Source organism: Kwoniella newhampshirensis, chromosome 12 (assembly GCF_039105145.1).
Source record: "Kwoniella newhampshirensis strain CBS 13917 chromosome 12, whole genome shotgun sequence".
NCBI lineage: Eukaryota > Fungi > Basidiomycota > Tremellomycetes > Tremellales > Cryptococcaceae > Kwoniella > Kwoniella newhampshirensis.
The window spans coordinates 353,944-369,880 of NC_089965.1; the positions used below are offsets into that span (position 1 = coordinate 353,944).

Genomic DNA, 15,937 nt, shown 5'->3' on the forward strand with positions numbered 1-15,937 from the left:
TCAAAGACGAATACAAAGCGGAAGTGTAGAATGCGGCGGGCAGTGTTAGGAATGCTCTTTGCTAGGCAGCTACGCATGAAGGGAGTGAGGTATATTCTTCAAAACAGAAGAGAGAGAGATATCATGCTCGTGTTCTGCTTTGAGTGTTTTTCCATCACATGAACATAAACTCATCAAATGTGAACTGCGATTACACATCGTTCAAGTGTTTCCTGGTCAAGTCTGATGATGTCGACTTCAAAAAGTGGTTCTCTCGAGGTAAGTCACTTAGAAGCAACAGGTTCACCGTCTCGCCTTGCCAACCGGTGCACTCGGCGCACTCGTGATATCGTATGCATATCACTGCTCGGAATTCATTCCATCCGTATCTCCGGTCCCGGTCAGGTCATGCATTGGGAATGAACTGACTCTGACCCGATGGAAGGTTGATTAAAGTCTGTTGACATGACATGTTCGCCGAGTGACCCCTTCTCAGCGGTCAGTACTACAGTATGTCAATTGACCCATCATGTGAGGACTGAATATATTATTCTTCATGATCTCTGTGCCTTTATTGTATACGAATGCATCCTGCTTCGCCTTTCCTACCTCATTGAGCTGTCATGATCTAGAGAAGGTGACCATTGGCGCCTGATTCTGAGCTGTCTGTCACATACGTTGTAGTCACCCTAGATTGATTAGTCACCGACGAAAGGGTCCATTTGATTCGAGGCATAGAGCTCATCCATCCGACAATACGACTATTTACGGATCTTGACCAGACAACATTGTACAGCAGCACTACCCCCGACCGGGCACCTTTTGAACATCTGACGTCTTACCGCTTATCGTATCATCGAAACACCAAACATCTCATCGCCTTATCGTCCCGTCCCCTCTTTCCGCACTCGGCGTCACCGCTCTATCACCTTCTTCCTCTTCTTGCTCCTCATCGCTTTCCTCCGCAGCACGATTCAGACTATTCATACTTGTCGCCAGACTTTTCTCCAACTTCTTCTCGCCCTGCTTCTTGACTCTCAGACTGATCGCATTTCGTAACGCTTCGACGTATGTCTCGTACTTGAATATCTCGGTGTGGATGTAATGTGATTTGGACTTCCAGTTCTCTTTTGCTTTAGCAAGGTTCTTGGATCCGTTCGAGAACTAAAGCAGCCACGATGGCGCTCATCAGCACCCATTCTCTTCCGATTCGACGATGAGTGGAAAGTCACAAACTCACCAATCGGTTCATTGGTTCTTCCACCGCCTTGTGGAGTTCCAACTCTTCGACCAAGGATCTCACATACGACTGAAGCGCTTCCAACTGCGCCTCCTCGTCCAGAGGACTGGGCATCGTAGCGGGAGGCGGTGGTTTCCAGTCGTTGATATAGATCCGATCATTGGCACCACCACCCACGCCGCGTCGACCATAAGTCCCTCCTCCCAACTTGCTGAGATTACTCTTCGTACTCCTGACACTAGCCTTGTCATCTTGGTCATGGTCGTCGGCCGGATCCTGAGCTCGATTCCATCCATACTCCATGTTGGACACACCGCCTTGTAACGGTTGACGACTCTTGCGTGCCGCCCAATAGTTACAGGTTGACACCCATTCTGTAACCAAATCCTCTGTACCAGCCTGGAAGAAACTGGTTTCGCCTGTAGGTAAGGCAAGGCTGAAACAATACGGTCTACTTGCATTGTAGCCAGGTTTGGGAAGGGCTACGGCCATAGTGTGCATTAGACTGATGGTGCCGTTGGCATTGGCATTTTCCTGGTGGTGTCTAGTCAGCACATGATTTCTGTCGCACACGCCAAAGCACTCACCAGCCAGTTCCCTCCTCCTACTGAACCACCCATGAACCCACTGCCACCTTTCTCTCCAAATGTGAACATATAGAGCTCGCCTTTCGAAATGACCGTGAAATATTGTTTCCAATCATTTTTCTTCGCTCGTTTGTTCGCTGACTCCCAGTAAAGCTTCCTGTGTAGAAGACCTTCCTTGGCCCATGGAGCACCAAGTAGAGCAAGCTCATCATCATCCATGTCTTCCAAGGTACTGATGCTAGATCGAGTGTCGATGCTTCGCAGCTCATCATCTTGCTCCCGTATAACAGTGTGAGAGAGGTTTGATGCAAATCCGAGGGTAGGCGCGAACGATCCGAAACCCTGCATCGATACCGTCATCACTTATCTCACCACGCACTAGAGTTCACCTACCTCGTTGATGGACGTTGCGTAGCTCGGTGTTGGGCTCAGCCTACCATCCGAAGTCGACCATTGTGAGCCATAGGGATTGTTCAGCAGACCTTGTACACTTCGGATACTGCCTCGCTTAAGGGCGTTCACTCGATCGGAGGGACTTCGGACGCCTTTACTTCTAGCATCATATGTTCCGAGACTGTTCACGGAGATCATCGATTGACGGTTGTTTCCCACCGCGGAGCCGGAGATAGGCAGCAAAATCCTATCAGCTCGCACGTTGGCGTAGATCTCTTTGAGCGCAGCTTCTGCTTCCACTTCCCAGGCTTTGCCGTAAGCAAACGAGCTAACAGTGGTCGAGCTGCCAGGGTGTTTACTGTCCAAACCATTTGTGACGACCGACGATGTACTATCGGTACGAGAAGGAGGTGCGGGTGCGGTCACGACTGGCGCCGAGGCGCTTCTCTGGTTGGGCGGTAGAGGTTGAGTCGGGGTCTTTGACCGCATACTGGCGAAAGAAGGTGCCGTGGAGCCATTTGAGCCGAGACCAAGCCTCACGCTCCCGCTATCATCTCGTACCAAGTCGGGAGTAGAAGATCGATCTGTCGCCGGCATGCTCTCGTGAATGGCCCGCATGGCGTTCCGGACGAAATCGGTACGGGACATATGCTTGTTCAGATCGGCGATGTGTAGGTCGGTGTTGAGCATAAGCATAGCTGCTGTGACGGTGTGCACGACGCCTGGAGTGCCGAAGACGGTATTAGGATTACAATCAAAGTATCGTGCACTGAAGGCTTCAATGATACGGTCGATCTCCTGCGATTCGGCTTTGAGATGCAGCTTCTGGCACAGGTCCCTGTCGCCTATGTCAGTTTCTGCCGGAGAACGGTGCGTGACGATTACATACCTAAATGCATCGACCAGGTTTTGACCCTTCATATCAAAGTATTGCATATAGTACTTGAGAGCGATGCCATTGACCGGACGTCTGATGCAATTCGTTCAACTCATTGGTCGGGGGGTCAGTGATCATGTCATAACTCACGGTCCACCCAAGAACTCCGCCACTTTGTCTGCTTGCACATTAGAAAAGTCACCCTCCAAGAACTCGCAAGCTAGTCTTCTGCCTTTCTCCTCGTCCTCCTCATGTCCGTCATTCCCCTTATTTGGCGTCCCCGGGAGCGACCTGACAAACTCCATTTGATCGCTTCGTTGCGTATCACTTCGCAGACGAGGAGTCTGCTTCCCCCAGGGTGAGGCCGCGATGAAGGTCGATTTGGCAAGCGCATCACTGGTCAGGTCGAGGGGATCCTGGTGTGTTGTGTTATTGCTATCTGGCCAAGGACTGGTCACGAGCTTGACAGACTGAGGTAGTAACGGCGAGATGCTCTTCTCTGACTGCACGTCTTTCACGTCTTTTTCATCGATCAAGGGGGAAGCGCCAGCAGTGTCAGTCGTGGAGAGCACAGCTTTTTTCCTCTCCACTGATCGTCTCGAGGATGACCGACTGGATGACCTTGGCGCACTAGATACAACTGGCATGAGAGACATGTCACCGCGTAACGAAGGTTGAGAAGAAGAGGCTGTCCGTGGTGGTGCAAAAGGAGTGTGGTCGAAGTTGGGTGATGTGGGCAATGAGGACGTTCTTTGGGTAGGAACAGTTGACAAGAGGTATTTCCCTCCTTCTTTGGTTTGAAGAGGCCGCCCCAGATCCGAAGGGAGCATGCTGCTATACGCCGCCTCACGAGCTGTTTCCAAGGAAGTGGGTCTGTTCCTATCTCCGCTTTTCGATCGCAGGCTATCTGGAGGAAGTCCTAATTCTCTCGCCGGTTCCGATTGACCAATATTCGCCAACATTCCTGCCATGTCATCAGAGAAGGACGTTATAGCAGCCGTTGCTGGCGAAGGTGAAGGACGCTGTGAGGTATGCGGTGGATTGTCATCCTCCTCGACAGTGCTTGCAGGTTGACGGACATGTAGTGAGCTCTTTTGTGTTCCGCTGTTAGATCGTTGAGGCGCGTTTTCCATATCCCTCACTGCTGGTAAAGGTTTGTCCGCTCCAGAAATACTTCCAGTCGAGACCTGTCTACTAGCCGTCGGGGTAACAGATCTTCTACTTTCATAGATCGGTGATGGGCCACGAGGGTGTGGTACGGAAGACGGTGAGTGCGATGGACCAGGTGAGTTTTCGACTGAACCGAATACGTCAGATGGCTGAGAAGTGGGACTGAGAGCTCTACGTTTCGGATCTACAAAAGACGAGGGGACGGGAGGAACTGGAGGTCGAGCTGATGTCGATGATGATGACGGGTCCGCTGCGGACGACGTCGATGTGGGCTGAAGAGCGAGAGTCAGTTGTGAAAACCGTCAGAGTGGTGTGTCAGAAGACGCACATTGCTGGTCGATGAGTTGAACATCTTGCCAAATACCCCTTTCGCTCTATTCCGCATGCTCTGAGAAGCAGATCAGCTATGTTACTCCGGCTGGTACGCAGGACTTTCTAACCAGCGACTCACTTTAAATCCTTCGTCGGACGAGTGCTGCCTACTCCTACTCGTTGGTCTTGAGCCCTCCGCGATAGTGGCCATCTGATTCCCGCCCATCATATTTGCGTATTCCTCGTTCAGCCCTTGACTTGGACCCGTCCTCGATCTCTCCCTAGACGTTCGACGACCTGGCGAGGCGTTGGAACTGGGCGCAGGAGAAGGCGCCGGTCTCGTGGAGGGACCAGCTTGAGACGATGAAGAACGATATTCGTCGATCGTGGTCGTATTTGTTGACGGTTGTGATGGAGAAACCGTGTTCGCTTGCGCTGGAGATTGGTTAGAGGAAGGAGGAGGTCCGTGATGAGTTGCTTTAGCCTCTTTTGCCTTTCTGACCAACGTTGCTAGATCGGGCGATGATGCTGTGCCGGGTGAGCGGAATATCGAACGTCGTTTTGATGCTGCTGTCGTTTTCACCTTTGGTTCGATACCAAGTTCCGCTGCAAGAGGAGTCATCAATGATTGGATACGAAGGGCGGAGGACATGGCACGAAGGGAAAGCGAAAGGGAAAGCGAGAATAACACGAACCATCAATTCCTAAACTTTTGCTGGCTCTCCTACTACCCGTCGGACTATCCCAAGCCCCCGTTCCGCTCGAAGTGACACTTCCAGTCGTCATCTGTGACCCTCTCCTCGTATGACCCGATGTGGACGGAGTAGGTGGTATCACCCCCGGTACAGGCATACCTTTGAGCGGACTGCCTCCTGCGGCCGTTGATCCCGAGGCTATTCCTAAACCAATCCTCCCATCATTCCTCTTTGTTCTACTGATCTCTTTGAGATCTTCTTCGAAACTCCTTTTCTCAATAGGAATCGGTGCATCTTCTTCCCCATCTCCATCTCCATGTGCATCTCCTCTTGGGTCCAATTTCTTCATCCCTATGACAGGAGATGGGCCCAATTTGTGTTCCTTGACGATCCCGCCTTGCGTGGTGGTCGCCGTCGCTACTGAGAGTGCAGAGGCCGCATCCGACGATATATTCGATTCCACCTCTTCACCAATCGTTTCGCTCGGTAGTATCCCAGCTGTAGCAGATAAGAAGATGGTCGATTCAGGATGCAACAAAGCGGCCTCGAAGTCCGCTTCCGTCTTCCGTGACCCACCGCCGACCGATCGGTTCGAGGAAGTGGATAGTCTCGGAGCTGCCGATACGGAAGGTGATGGTGATAGGTTGTTGTTGGAGGGAGAGATGGAACGTGTCGATGGGATGTTGGGTGAACGCGTTTGACCTAGACTGGGCATGGCTGGCTGATTTTGGATTGCGATATCGTGATTAAAGTAAGTTACTGATTGAGAATTCTAATCTCACTGCCACCTTCCTTCCCCCCGCTGCCGCTGTCGGTGATGGTATCAACGGCTGAATGCAGAGCAGAAGACTGTGTCAAATCTCCACAGATGGAATGATCATCCCGCCCTTGCCAGCAGTAGATGGCAGTGGATAGCAGTGATGACCGTACGCATTCATGTCTTACGTCCCTTCAGCTTTCTCCTTCCCAATGGCAACTGATAAATTAGAGTGCGACACGTCCAATCGTGGCACGTGGCGCAGATGCCTCCGGTATTAATATCAATTCAACGGGCATCTCGATTGAATTACCTGGAATCACATACTCAGCTCATCAACTATATAATATTGGGAGGGCGACAACATGACAAATGGTATCTATCCCAACATACAATCCGAACTCATGTAAGACGGGTTCCAAACTTCCAAGGGACTACCTACTACAATGCAAGAATCAGAAGACCCCCACCCCGCTATTCCTCAAGCCAGCTGACTTCCATCACCCCCTGCAAGGCTGCCTCTGTCTCTCGGTGGACGCCTTCCTCCACTGCTGCCGATCAACGTGACTTGCTTTTCTTGTCCAGGAATCACATACGCCCATCCTTTCGGAGCACCATTCCTGACCCGCATCGCCTCTTCCTTCTTCTTCTTCGCTGCGGCCTTGTCATACCCCGAATGAGATCGAGGGATTGGGGTCGTCCTTTTTGGTACCAGAGGTGCTGGCTCGGATTGTCGACTCTTCTTGCTTGCGCTCGTTTTCGTTAACACCGTAACGACGTCCGATTTCCTCTTGGTCTTCGCCGTACATGTACTTGAATTAGACTGACGTTGCGCCAATGACTTCGCCGTCTTCGATGATCCGTCCAACTCAATCTCTCGCGCAGTGACAATGTCCACTGAAGGTGTTCTGATGACGGTTGAAGACTCCGCGTCGGCGCTCAGACTGCCGCTCGATGTCAATGAGGGCGTTGCACTCGAAGACTTGGCCGTCGCTGATGAATGCGCCTTCTTTCCGTTTGTCCTCTTCTTACCCTTCGCTGTTCTTGCTTCTTCCGCTCGGCGAGCTAAGAGCTCCGCTGCAATCTCCTTGGCGCTTTTTTCGCCGGCTTTCCTACCTAGGAATCTGACACAGTTGGGCGCACCACAACAGCATTTGGTACGAAGCTCATCGCTTTGCGCAGCGACGCCGAACGACTCAAAGTTGTAATCGTAAAAGAGCTATCGACGCGCAAGTCAGTCTGGACTTCTGCGCTTGCCCAAGCATTGCCGCAACCGCAATCCATACTCACTTCTTCGCCTTTCTTGATATCCCTTGATGCCCACATCCCCACTTCGTACTCCTCCAATCCGTCGCCCAGAGACTGGTATTTTCGGACCTCGAGATTAGGCGCACAACCATGATTGATGAATCTAGCGTCGTTTCCGCGCATGCCCTGGAACATTGAAGACCATGAGCACGGTACATCTGCCATGCGTTACCTTGAAAGTGCCACTTACTGCGTCGATGACCTCGTCTTGGTCGTACTCCAGAGCATAGAAGTTCTTTTGACCTTTGTACTCGTGCTGAATTCGCTCCATGAATGTACTTTAGATCGAATCCATTAGTGAATGTTCATCGGTCAGGACGTCAGACTCACTCCATGGAGATGACTTCGCCTCTATAGTCAATGACGAAATCACCCTCCTTCACGTCCTCCGTCAGAACGATGCCAAAACCCCGTGCGCCGGTCTGCAAGAGATGAGGAATCAGCCATCATTCCCTTTACCAGTTTACCTTCTAGACTCGTTGTGATCATCCTTCTTTCGATCAAATAGGTCTACCAGTCACAATCACGATTTACCGCAACACTCACATAGACGACCTTGTACCCTGGCCCTTTCCTCTTATACAACGCCTTGTTCTCACAAGCATCACCACAGGGACACTCCTTCCCACACAGATAACTCATGATCCGGTTGATGCAACGGTCTCCGCACCGTGTCTCGGGCAGACATTTGCAGACTGCTGTGTGACCTGCGGAGATCCGTTGTCGTTCTGGGAAGACACCTGAAGACGGTTGGATGCGTCAGCGTGAATGAATCGACAAGTAGTGTGGGTCGATTTCTGTGGACATTGGACAGACTATATTTCTGTGGACATTGGACAGACTATACAAGCACGACAAGATTTGAGGGGTGGAACAGGGATGGAGCAGGGGGGAAACAAGGGGAGAACGGGGGAAAGATCTACTCCATGTCCTACCAAGATGGGATAGGACAATGTGTACTCCAGTCTCACTCACTTGCTCGGATCTTTTGGAACGGCGCGGGTTTCTTCTTCCCGTCCAACAATCCATTCTCCTTCTCCACTCTGATGTTATAGGGCAAGACGAACTCGTGTTCTTGCCCGAAGAAGAAGTCGTATCCATGATCATAAGGCAGAGGTGGGAAAGTGGGTCGGTCGACTGCGGTCAACATCTGTGCAGTTGACTGTATTTGTGTTGTACTTGTCGCTGGAGTAACAGTGGGTTTTGTCGAAGCTCGAGTCGCTCGACTTTCGTTTCTCTTTTGAGAAAGCTCTTTCTTCTCTTCGGACATCTTAAACTTGGTTGACAACCTGTTGGCTTTCTGTTCTGTTTCGTGTAGACGGACGATCTTCGATACGAGCGTTCCGGAAGATGACGGCGTCGTGTTCTGACAGTAGAAACCCGCTGTCATATAATCCTTCTTGGGCGGTCTGGGTCCCGTCGTCGGTGCTACGGACTGACCACTCATTGAGTCCACATTCTGTTCTGCCTGGGTCGCCTGTGCATCCTTCTTCTTCATTGTTCTTGGACCAGGTTTGGTCATCGATCCGGCCCTCAGTGTCGATTTCATGTTGGGGTCCACGCTCGAGACCACCAAAGTCGTCCTTGTCCGTTCTTGCTTCATTGAACTATCCTTCGAGCTCTTCTTGCTGCCCGATATTGCAGATCGAGCGATTCCCGCGGACATTCTCAGATTCCCGCTCTTGCTCTTGCTCTTGCTCGTGATGGATGTCGATAGAATGCGCTTCTGTCCGATTGTATGCCCTTTCTTCGACACTTCCACCTTGCCCTTGCCTTTACTCAGGACTGTCACTGTCTTTCCGTGCGAGCCGTAGGTCCTGATCGTCCCTCGCTCTAATGCCGCTCTGACAGATTTGACCTCCTTTTTCATGCCCGTCAGCCTAACCTCTTTCACTGAGGGGATCCCTATGTTGGATTCATTGCCTGTCGTTCTCATTCTCAGTCTCGACGAGCTAGTGGATGGATCAGACTTCCTATCCACCGTCTTCACCTTGAAACCCAGCTTGTTGTACTTGATCGGTGCCATCGCTATCGAGAGTCCGAGCGGGTACGCCGATGGTGATGGAAAGGGAGGGTCAGTCGTCCGAGAGATCACAGACCGACGTAGTGTGATGATCAACGTGCAGAAACGGTGCTGAATGAAGACGGATGAATGTAGAGGAGGTGTTCGGTCGCTTCGTCGGGTCGTCGATGATGATGTTGCGGATGAGTTGGAATGAGCGGAACGCGACTCGGGTCACCGAATTGATGTTGATTTTCCGTGATTTGTTTACACAACGCGTCGAGGTCTTTTCTGTCCCTATCTGCAACAATCAGTCCTTTGAGTGCAACATATGTATGTCGGATTGCCTGTCCAGAAATTGACTGAGATGCAGTGGATGGATGGAGTACAACGAGACTTCTGGTGAGGATGCAAGGATATCGGATACCAGGTCCATGCACAGATCTCGGTGTAAACAACGGTCCCGTCAATCATCGCTTCCACTTGCCCATACGTGGCATTGTGGCACATGCACAATCATGGACAATACAATCCCAATGCATGACAGACTCTATCCCCACTGGAAGTGCATCTTTTGGCCCTGCGCATGACCACCAGGAAAGCCCTGCTGGAACCCTCCTTGTTGGAAGAATTGGAATGGCATCCCGCCGCCATGATGCGCGAACGGGTTGTGCTGTTGACCTTGTTGTGGGTCATTAGGATCATCACCATTGTCATACCGTTGTCGAAGTTCTGAGGGGTTTACGAAAATTGTATCAGTGAAGCTAAGTAAAGGCACGTTCCATGAACTCACCAGGATTTGATAAGACTTCGTAGGCCTCGTTCAGAGTTGCCATCTTCTCTTCTGAACCGCCCACATCAGGATGCGCAGTCTTGGCGGCGGTTCGGCTGAACAACAAATTAGAATCATTGCCGCGGATGCGAACAGTGCTGACTCACAAAGCCTTCTTGATTGTTCGTTCATCAGCGTCTCGAGGAACGCCCAAAACCTGAACAAGGGGTGTCAGTCTCGAGACATCACAATGGGAGCATATTGACCTACCTTATAGTAGTCTTTCTGCTTCGATTGCTTCAACAGCCTCTGAGCTTTTTGCACTCGATTTAAGATCTGTTTACGATGTCAGCGATCGTGTGGAACACGCTGTTGCTCTCCCACTCACATCTTGACTTGATCTTCCCGAGTTCTCGAACGCCCTTTCCAGAACCCTCACCGCCTCTTCCCAATTTTCCTCCTTCAGCAACTTCTCCCCTCTACCCACCAAAGCATCCACGTTGCCGTCATCCATCTTGAGGGTCTCCTCACACCACTTCATGCCCTTATTCTTCGACAAGTCGCCAGCCCCTACCGCCGCCTTACAAGCCAATGCGTAAAGTTCTAATCTCTTCAAGCTCTTCTCCTTCGGGTGGAACTGTTGAGGTAGGTACGAAGACTCTCCCTCCGAAGCGGCCTCCAGAGCAGAGTCGAATTGAGCCAAAAGACCACCTGCTCCATCGAAAATCTTGATTGCTTGACGCCAAGACCCGCCCTCTACAAAGTTTCGGGCCTTCGCAGTGTCCTTCTCCAACCGACGGAATAGCTTGTGAACGGCTTTGCAAGGCTTGTTATCGGGATCGTAATGAAGACATTGTTTGATGTGATTTGTCGCTGTTGGAGATGCGAGGAGGAAGTACCCAATATGTGAAAGGCGCAAGGGCAATGATAACGTTGAGGGGTTCAGCGAGGCTAATCGACTATGAGTAGGGTGATTGTAAGCTCGGCTTACTCCATTATCTCGGGAGTTCCGTCAGCTTACCTTAAATCACCATACACAGCATCGACATCACCCAGCTCAGTGGCACACTGCACTCTCAATTCTCTCAATTCAGCTGAATTCGGTCCAACTTCCAACGCTTTGGTCGAGTGGTCGACGCAAATCACCCAATTCTTCGACTTGGCAGCTTTCTGAGCGGACTTGCTCGCGGCCATGGCCAGATCGACCGATTCGAGCTGCGATAAAGCGATCAATATGGAACACAGCCTTTAATTTGCCTGAGATGGACTCAACGCACCAACTCGTCACTATCCGGATCTTTCTTGCTCTTCCCATACGCCTTCAATTCGGCTTTCGATCTCTCGAACTCTCCTTCCTTTGCAAGGATCTTGGCCTTTTGTAGGTGTGCCTGGAACATGAACACATGTCAGCTGTGACCACCCGCAACAATATCTTGAGCCGATGAGGGGAGTTCAAATGAGGTTTAACAACTCGACCTACTTGCGCGAAATTGGGATTGATCCTGAGTATTTGGTCAAAGTCGTCCAGAGCGGCACCATGTTTTCCCATGGATAAATAGGCCGTAGCTCTCTTGTAATAGTTGACATAACTGTTCGGATCGAGATCTACTCGCCGAGCATTGGTTAGCTAGTAGTCCTCTTCAGTGTGGATCTGACTTGTCATAGCCATCATGGCAGAACCTGTAGACCATACATACCTATAGCTTCACCGTATGCTCGAGCTGCCTCATTGTATGCGCCCTCGGCCAAAAGTCGGTTCCCATCTTGGACGATTTGCGTCGCTGAACGCGAGCTCTCTCCAAAAGCCGGGGAGAGAAGCAAAAGGACTGCAAGCGCGAAGATGGGCGAGACACGCATCTTGCGTGGAGTGTTTTGTAGGTGTCGTCCAACTGAACAGGTGAAAGAGGATCCGGTTGTCTAGGGCTGATGAGGTATGAAGTAGGTCGGATGATATATAATGTCTAGTCTGGTCTATAGGATGACAGAGTCAAGGAGTATTCTCGAAAACAACAAACCATTTCACCTTCCAGCTCATCATCATCATCATCATCCTCGCGACACGTTTTACAACGCAAGTGGCAACTTTATCAGTAGATACCAAGCTTTATTTGATCACCCCGTTTTGCAATCATAACCTCCACTCACGGCCTCCACCTGACAGTGCCCCACCTGATCTGATATGATCACGGTGACTGACTAGGAACTCCCGCTAATACAATTATAAAGGCTCATGCATTGCCATCACCCACTTCCTTCATCCCAACGCCTCCTATTCCAGCAAGCTTCACAGTAAAGATCTGAACCTACACGCCGCTCAGGATGCTCGACCTACCTCCCCACTGCCGTGCTCTGCTCGCAGCCAAGACAGCTTCCAATCTCACTTTCGCCGAGATCGCTTCGTCCGTTCACAGACCTGAAGTATGGACGACTGCCCTGTTCTACGGTCAAGCAACCACCGATGATACTACCGCTGAAGCGATCTTCGAGCTGCTCGGAAACAGCTCTCTCCTGGAGAACTACAACAGGGATTTTGTCGCGGATGGGGGGGTGAAGATGACGAAGGAGCGATTGGTAGGTGGATTGAGTGGGAGGGGAGAGGGTAATATGGGTGTGAAAGGGATGATCACAAGGGGTGGAACGTTTGAAGTTCCTCCAAAGGTATGTGATGCTTCCAAGCTCAGTTGATTCTGGACGATTGGCCCTGACGGCTATCGACGTTCCCCTGCAGGACCCTGTCCTTTACAGACTTTATGAAGTCCTTGTAGTTTATGGGTACTCCTACAAAGCTCTCATCCAGGAGAAGGTGAGCTATGAGTCTTGCCTCAATCCCCCTCGTGTACGGAAGGACAGGTCAGCTGATCACGCGCACAGTTCGGAGACGGTATCATGTCAGCCATTGGTGAGGTTCTCAAGGCGACCGCCATTCCTAATTTGGTTACCCCCCTCAACAGAGAATGAGTCTTGAGGAGGGACTGACAACATATTCCGCGACAGACTTCCGTACTTCACTTGAACGGAAAAAGGATCCCAAGGGCGATCGAGTCGTGATCACTCTGGACGGCAAGGTCAGCTTCATTCGTCTTACCCCAGGGTGTGAAAAGTACAAGCTGATGTTACCTACAGTTTCTGCCCTACTCGTCGACCGACAGCTGGCAGGGTTGAGCAAGCTTCGTTTCTGGGTGTGTCCAGCTATTCTGAGGTAACGGTGGAACAAATCGATGCGGCTATGTGAGAAATCAGACGAAAGCATGGAACAGTCAAGCACGTCCTAGATTACTGTGTTCTTATGGTCCCGACGTGATTGAATTAGCTCAACTCACCAGACAACATATGGTCCTCAGATATTGATTTCGCCCGTGACGTGACATTTACACATGAGGAGCTCGATTTGCGACTGTCCAGCTGTCCTGATCATATTCACCCGGCAAATGTCGAATCTTTCCAGCGTAGGTCTTGCCGACTTCTCGTCCAACGAGGTCGGGACGAAGATCATGCGTTATGATCTCAGCTTGCGCATAGAACGTAGACCCTCCAACGCCAGGTATGGCCCACGACTCGGAAGACATTCTGTGCATATTCAAGACCTTCTCTGATACTATCGCAGACTGTCCGTTCCGACATGCTCGCTACTTTTGTCTACAACTTCAAAGGGTTATGACATTATGTGCTAATTCTGCTGGCTTGCAGAACCTTGCCTGGGAGCGGGTACAGAGATATGACCAGCTGTAGGCGCCCTTGACATCGACATCGGCTCAGAGGCGGGAGTACCACCAGCGCCCCTCTTGCTTGAGACAGATGTGACGCGGGTGTTCGAGTGACCATTTCGGACCAACTGGTTGAAAGGTGTCCGCCAGACCGAATGCGAACCACCGAAATGTTTGAGAGTATAGATGACCTCGAGAAGGAGTATGGCAAGAATCTACCGCCCATAGTCAGTCAAGTGAGCTAGATATGTCACCTCCCTTGAGGACTACGAGGGAAAGAGCACGATGTGGCGTTGTAACTTACTATTCCGGTCATGGCCCAACCAGCACCGACCGTAGTGCTCCCGAGTCTGCACAGACGATCTCACATCAGTGTGGCACGCACCCCGATTGATTGAGTTCTGAGGTGGACGACTTCTCGACTTACTTGGCAAAAATGTAACGATCATACTCGGTGAAGATTGATTGCAACCTAGACAAAGCGGCGGTCGCACCTGTCGATCCCAAAGTGGCGTCAATCAAACTGTCAGCCAACTGATGATCTGACGGCTGGGGTGACACCGCTCATGATCGAAGTGACCGAACAACCGAACGACACTGACCGAGGAAGAAGATGAACAAGACACCAAGGGAGATGGTATCGAGCATTGTTGAGATCAGACCATGTTCAGGTCGAGTGAACTGGATGAACAGACTAAGGAGGTAGTGTAAGTTAAGCCATTCCTGCTGTAAGTTATATTTGTAATTTTGTGGGAACAAGTTCCTCCCTAAGAGCCAGACCAAGAGCAAGCGATTTTTTTGATTTTGGGTTGGGGATCCGTCTTGTGTCGTGGCAGAGTTTGGATCCGATGGATTACAAGAGAGATGATGACAACTCACACTGTGAGGAAGTATGGAAGTGCCAAAGTACTCGCTGCGATCAGGGCTATGCCGGCAGCCAAGTTCGAGTTGTTGACGATGTAAGTTCCGACTGTTTACTGTCAGCCTCAGCCAGACGTGCGGCAGAAATCACTTCTGGTGTTGGTTTCTGGACAGATTAATAGAAGCGGTGGGGCCACGAGCTGGGGGCCGGTGGGGGGAAGGGACAGGTGAGGTGAGGTGATGTGAACGTGGATGGTCACTGACGATGGGACGGCCCCGCCTCGCATACATCGTTCGATGGGAAGACAACTCACAATCATAGTTGACTCGACCTATGAAACCTGCCGAGATTCCCAGGGTGCACAGTGCCCAGAATGCCGCGAAGACTTTGAGCGACGTGGCCAGAGGCGAGATGATCGACATAGTGAGTCCGAGTACGGTAAGCGCGGAGTGGCAACGTGATTGAAAGATAGATCAGCCTATAGTGGAAGTTGATGGTAGGACTCTTGCAGTGTTGCGGTGTTGCGATGTACAGTAGTGACAGCTTGCTTGGTACAATTATCCGAGTCGATGAGGTATTCTTGATGTACAAGGAGGTCTGTTGAGATGAGAAGATCGACGGAAAGAGAAGCTCAGTGGTCCTCCACATACAATCCGACAACTCCTTCGCCATATATACCTGACGATCTCGAACGCCTCCCTCTCCTTCTCTTTGTCTCTCTCTTTACCTCGGATCTTGTCCTGTCTACAGTTTTCCAAGACATAGCTCGGTCTCCTTCTGACACTGCCTTCACACAGTCGGCCAGCTCCGAGATCGAGCTCCGAGATTGCGCGAAAAGTCCGGCTTGTGACTTTGGAGCGAACGCACACTACTCGAGTACTGTGTATCTGTCACACCAGCCCTGGTCGTCATTTGTTCCAGGACGCAGACCATCATGTGATAATGTGCAGCTGAACATGGGCGGCGGCGCTGGGACCCAAGAGACAAAGGATCTAGGTCCTGTCACTGGTCACTGGTCACTGGTCACTGGTCACTGGTCACAAACAGACAGACAGAAAGGAAAGTAGTGACTCGTGGAGTCAGGAACGTTCCAGGGGACGATGGCTAGTTTCACAATAGCGGTTAGTGTCATGAGCGTAATGGCTTGGCAAACAGAGGGAACAGTAGTAGTAGTAGTAGAAGGTCGACTGCTCCGCCTATCGTATCCTCTCGTTTCACAACACGGACCAAGGAGACTTGGCACGTCGGAGCAACAACGCCAAGAGTTTTCAGAGCGCCA

The 15,937-nt window shown here is 51.1% G+C and overlaps 5 protein-coding genes across 5 annotated transcripts; 1 reads left to right on the plus strand and 4 right to left on the minus strand.

Moving 5' to 3' along the window:
• Positions 1–852: 852 nt before the first annotated feature.
• IAR55_005713 (uncharacterized protein) lies at positions 853–5,968 on the minus strand (the record flags this gene model as incomplete). The annotated part of the gene is made up of 9 exons (XM_066948803.1): positions 853–1,143; positions 1,220–1,753; positions 1,807–2,148; positions 2,200–3,037; positions 3,089–3,169; positions 3,227–4,518; positions 4,575–4,634; positions 4,698–5,164; positions 5,254–5,968. The coding sequence occupies 9 exons, from the start codon at positions 5,966–5,968 to the stop codon at positions 853–855; spliced, it is 4,620 nt and encodes a 1,539-aa protein (XP_066800576.1).
• A 523-nt stretch (positions 5,969–6,491) lies between these two features.
• Positions 6,492–9,344, minus strand: IAR55_005714 (uncharacterized protein; the record flags this gene model as incomplete). Its single annotated transcript, XM_066948804.1, has 6 exons — positions 6,492–7,229; positions 7,301–7,444; positions 7,509–7,596; positions 7,649–7,740; positions 7,865–8,058; positions 8,294–9,344. 6 exons carry the CDS (start codon positions 9,342–9,344, stop codon positions 6,492–6,494), a joined length of 2,307 nt encoding a protein of 768 aa, XP_066800577.1.
• A 526-nt stretch (positions 9,345–9,870) lies between these two features.
• On the minus strand, positions 9,871–11,949 carry IAR55_005715 (uncharacterized protein; the record flags this gene model as incomplete). Its single annotated transcript, XM_066948805.1, has 9 exons — positions 9,871–10,052; positions 10,114–10,208; positions 10,260–10,309; positions 10,363–10,428; positions 10,481–11,051; positions 11,114–11,307; positions 11,370–11,480; positions 11,573–11,697; positions 11,790–11,949. 9 exons carry the CDS (start codon positions 11,947–11,949, stop codon positions 9,871–9,873), a joined length of 1,554 nt encoding a protein of 517 aa, XP_066800578.1.
• Positions 11,950–12,411: 462 nt separating this feature from the next.
• Positions 12,412–13,254, plus strand: IAR55_005716 (cyanate hydratase; the record flags this gene model as incomplete). Its single annotated transcript, XM_066948806.1, has 5 exons — positions 12,412–12,750; positions 12,821–12,895; positions 12,964–12,991; positions 13,087–13,157; positions 13,216–13,254. 5 exons carry the CDS (start codon positions 12,412–12,414, stop codon positions 13,252–13,254), a joined length of 552 nt encoding a protein of 183 aa, XP_066800579.1.
• A 505-nt stretch (positions 13,255–13,759) lies between these two features.
• Positions 13,760–15,080, minus strand: IAR55_005717 (uncharacterized protein; the record flags this gene model as incomplete). Its single annotated transcript, XM_066948807.1, has 6 exons — positions 13,760–14,011; positions 14,101–14,146; positions 14,224–14,290; positions 14,399–14,490; positions 14,676–14,766; positions 14,972–15,080. The coding sequence occupies 6 exons, from the start codon at positions 15,078–15,080 to the stop codon at positions 13,760–13,762; spliced, it is 657 nt and encodes a 218-aa protein (XP_066800580.1).
• Between the last annotated feature and the right edge of the window lie 857 nt (positions 15,081–15,937).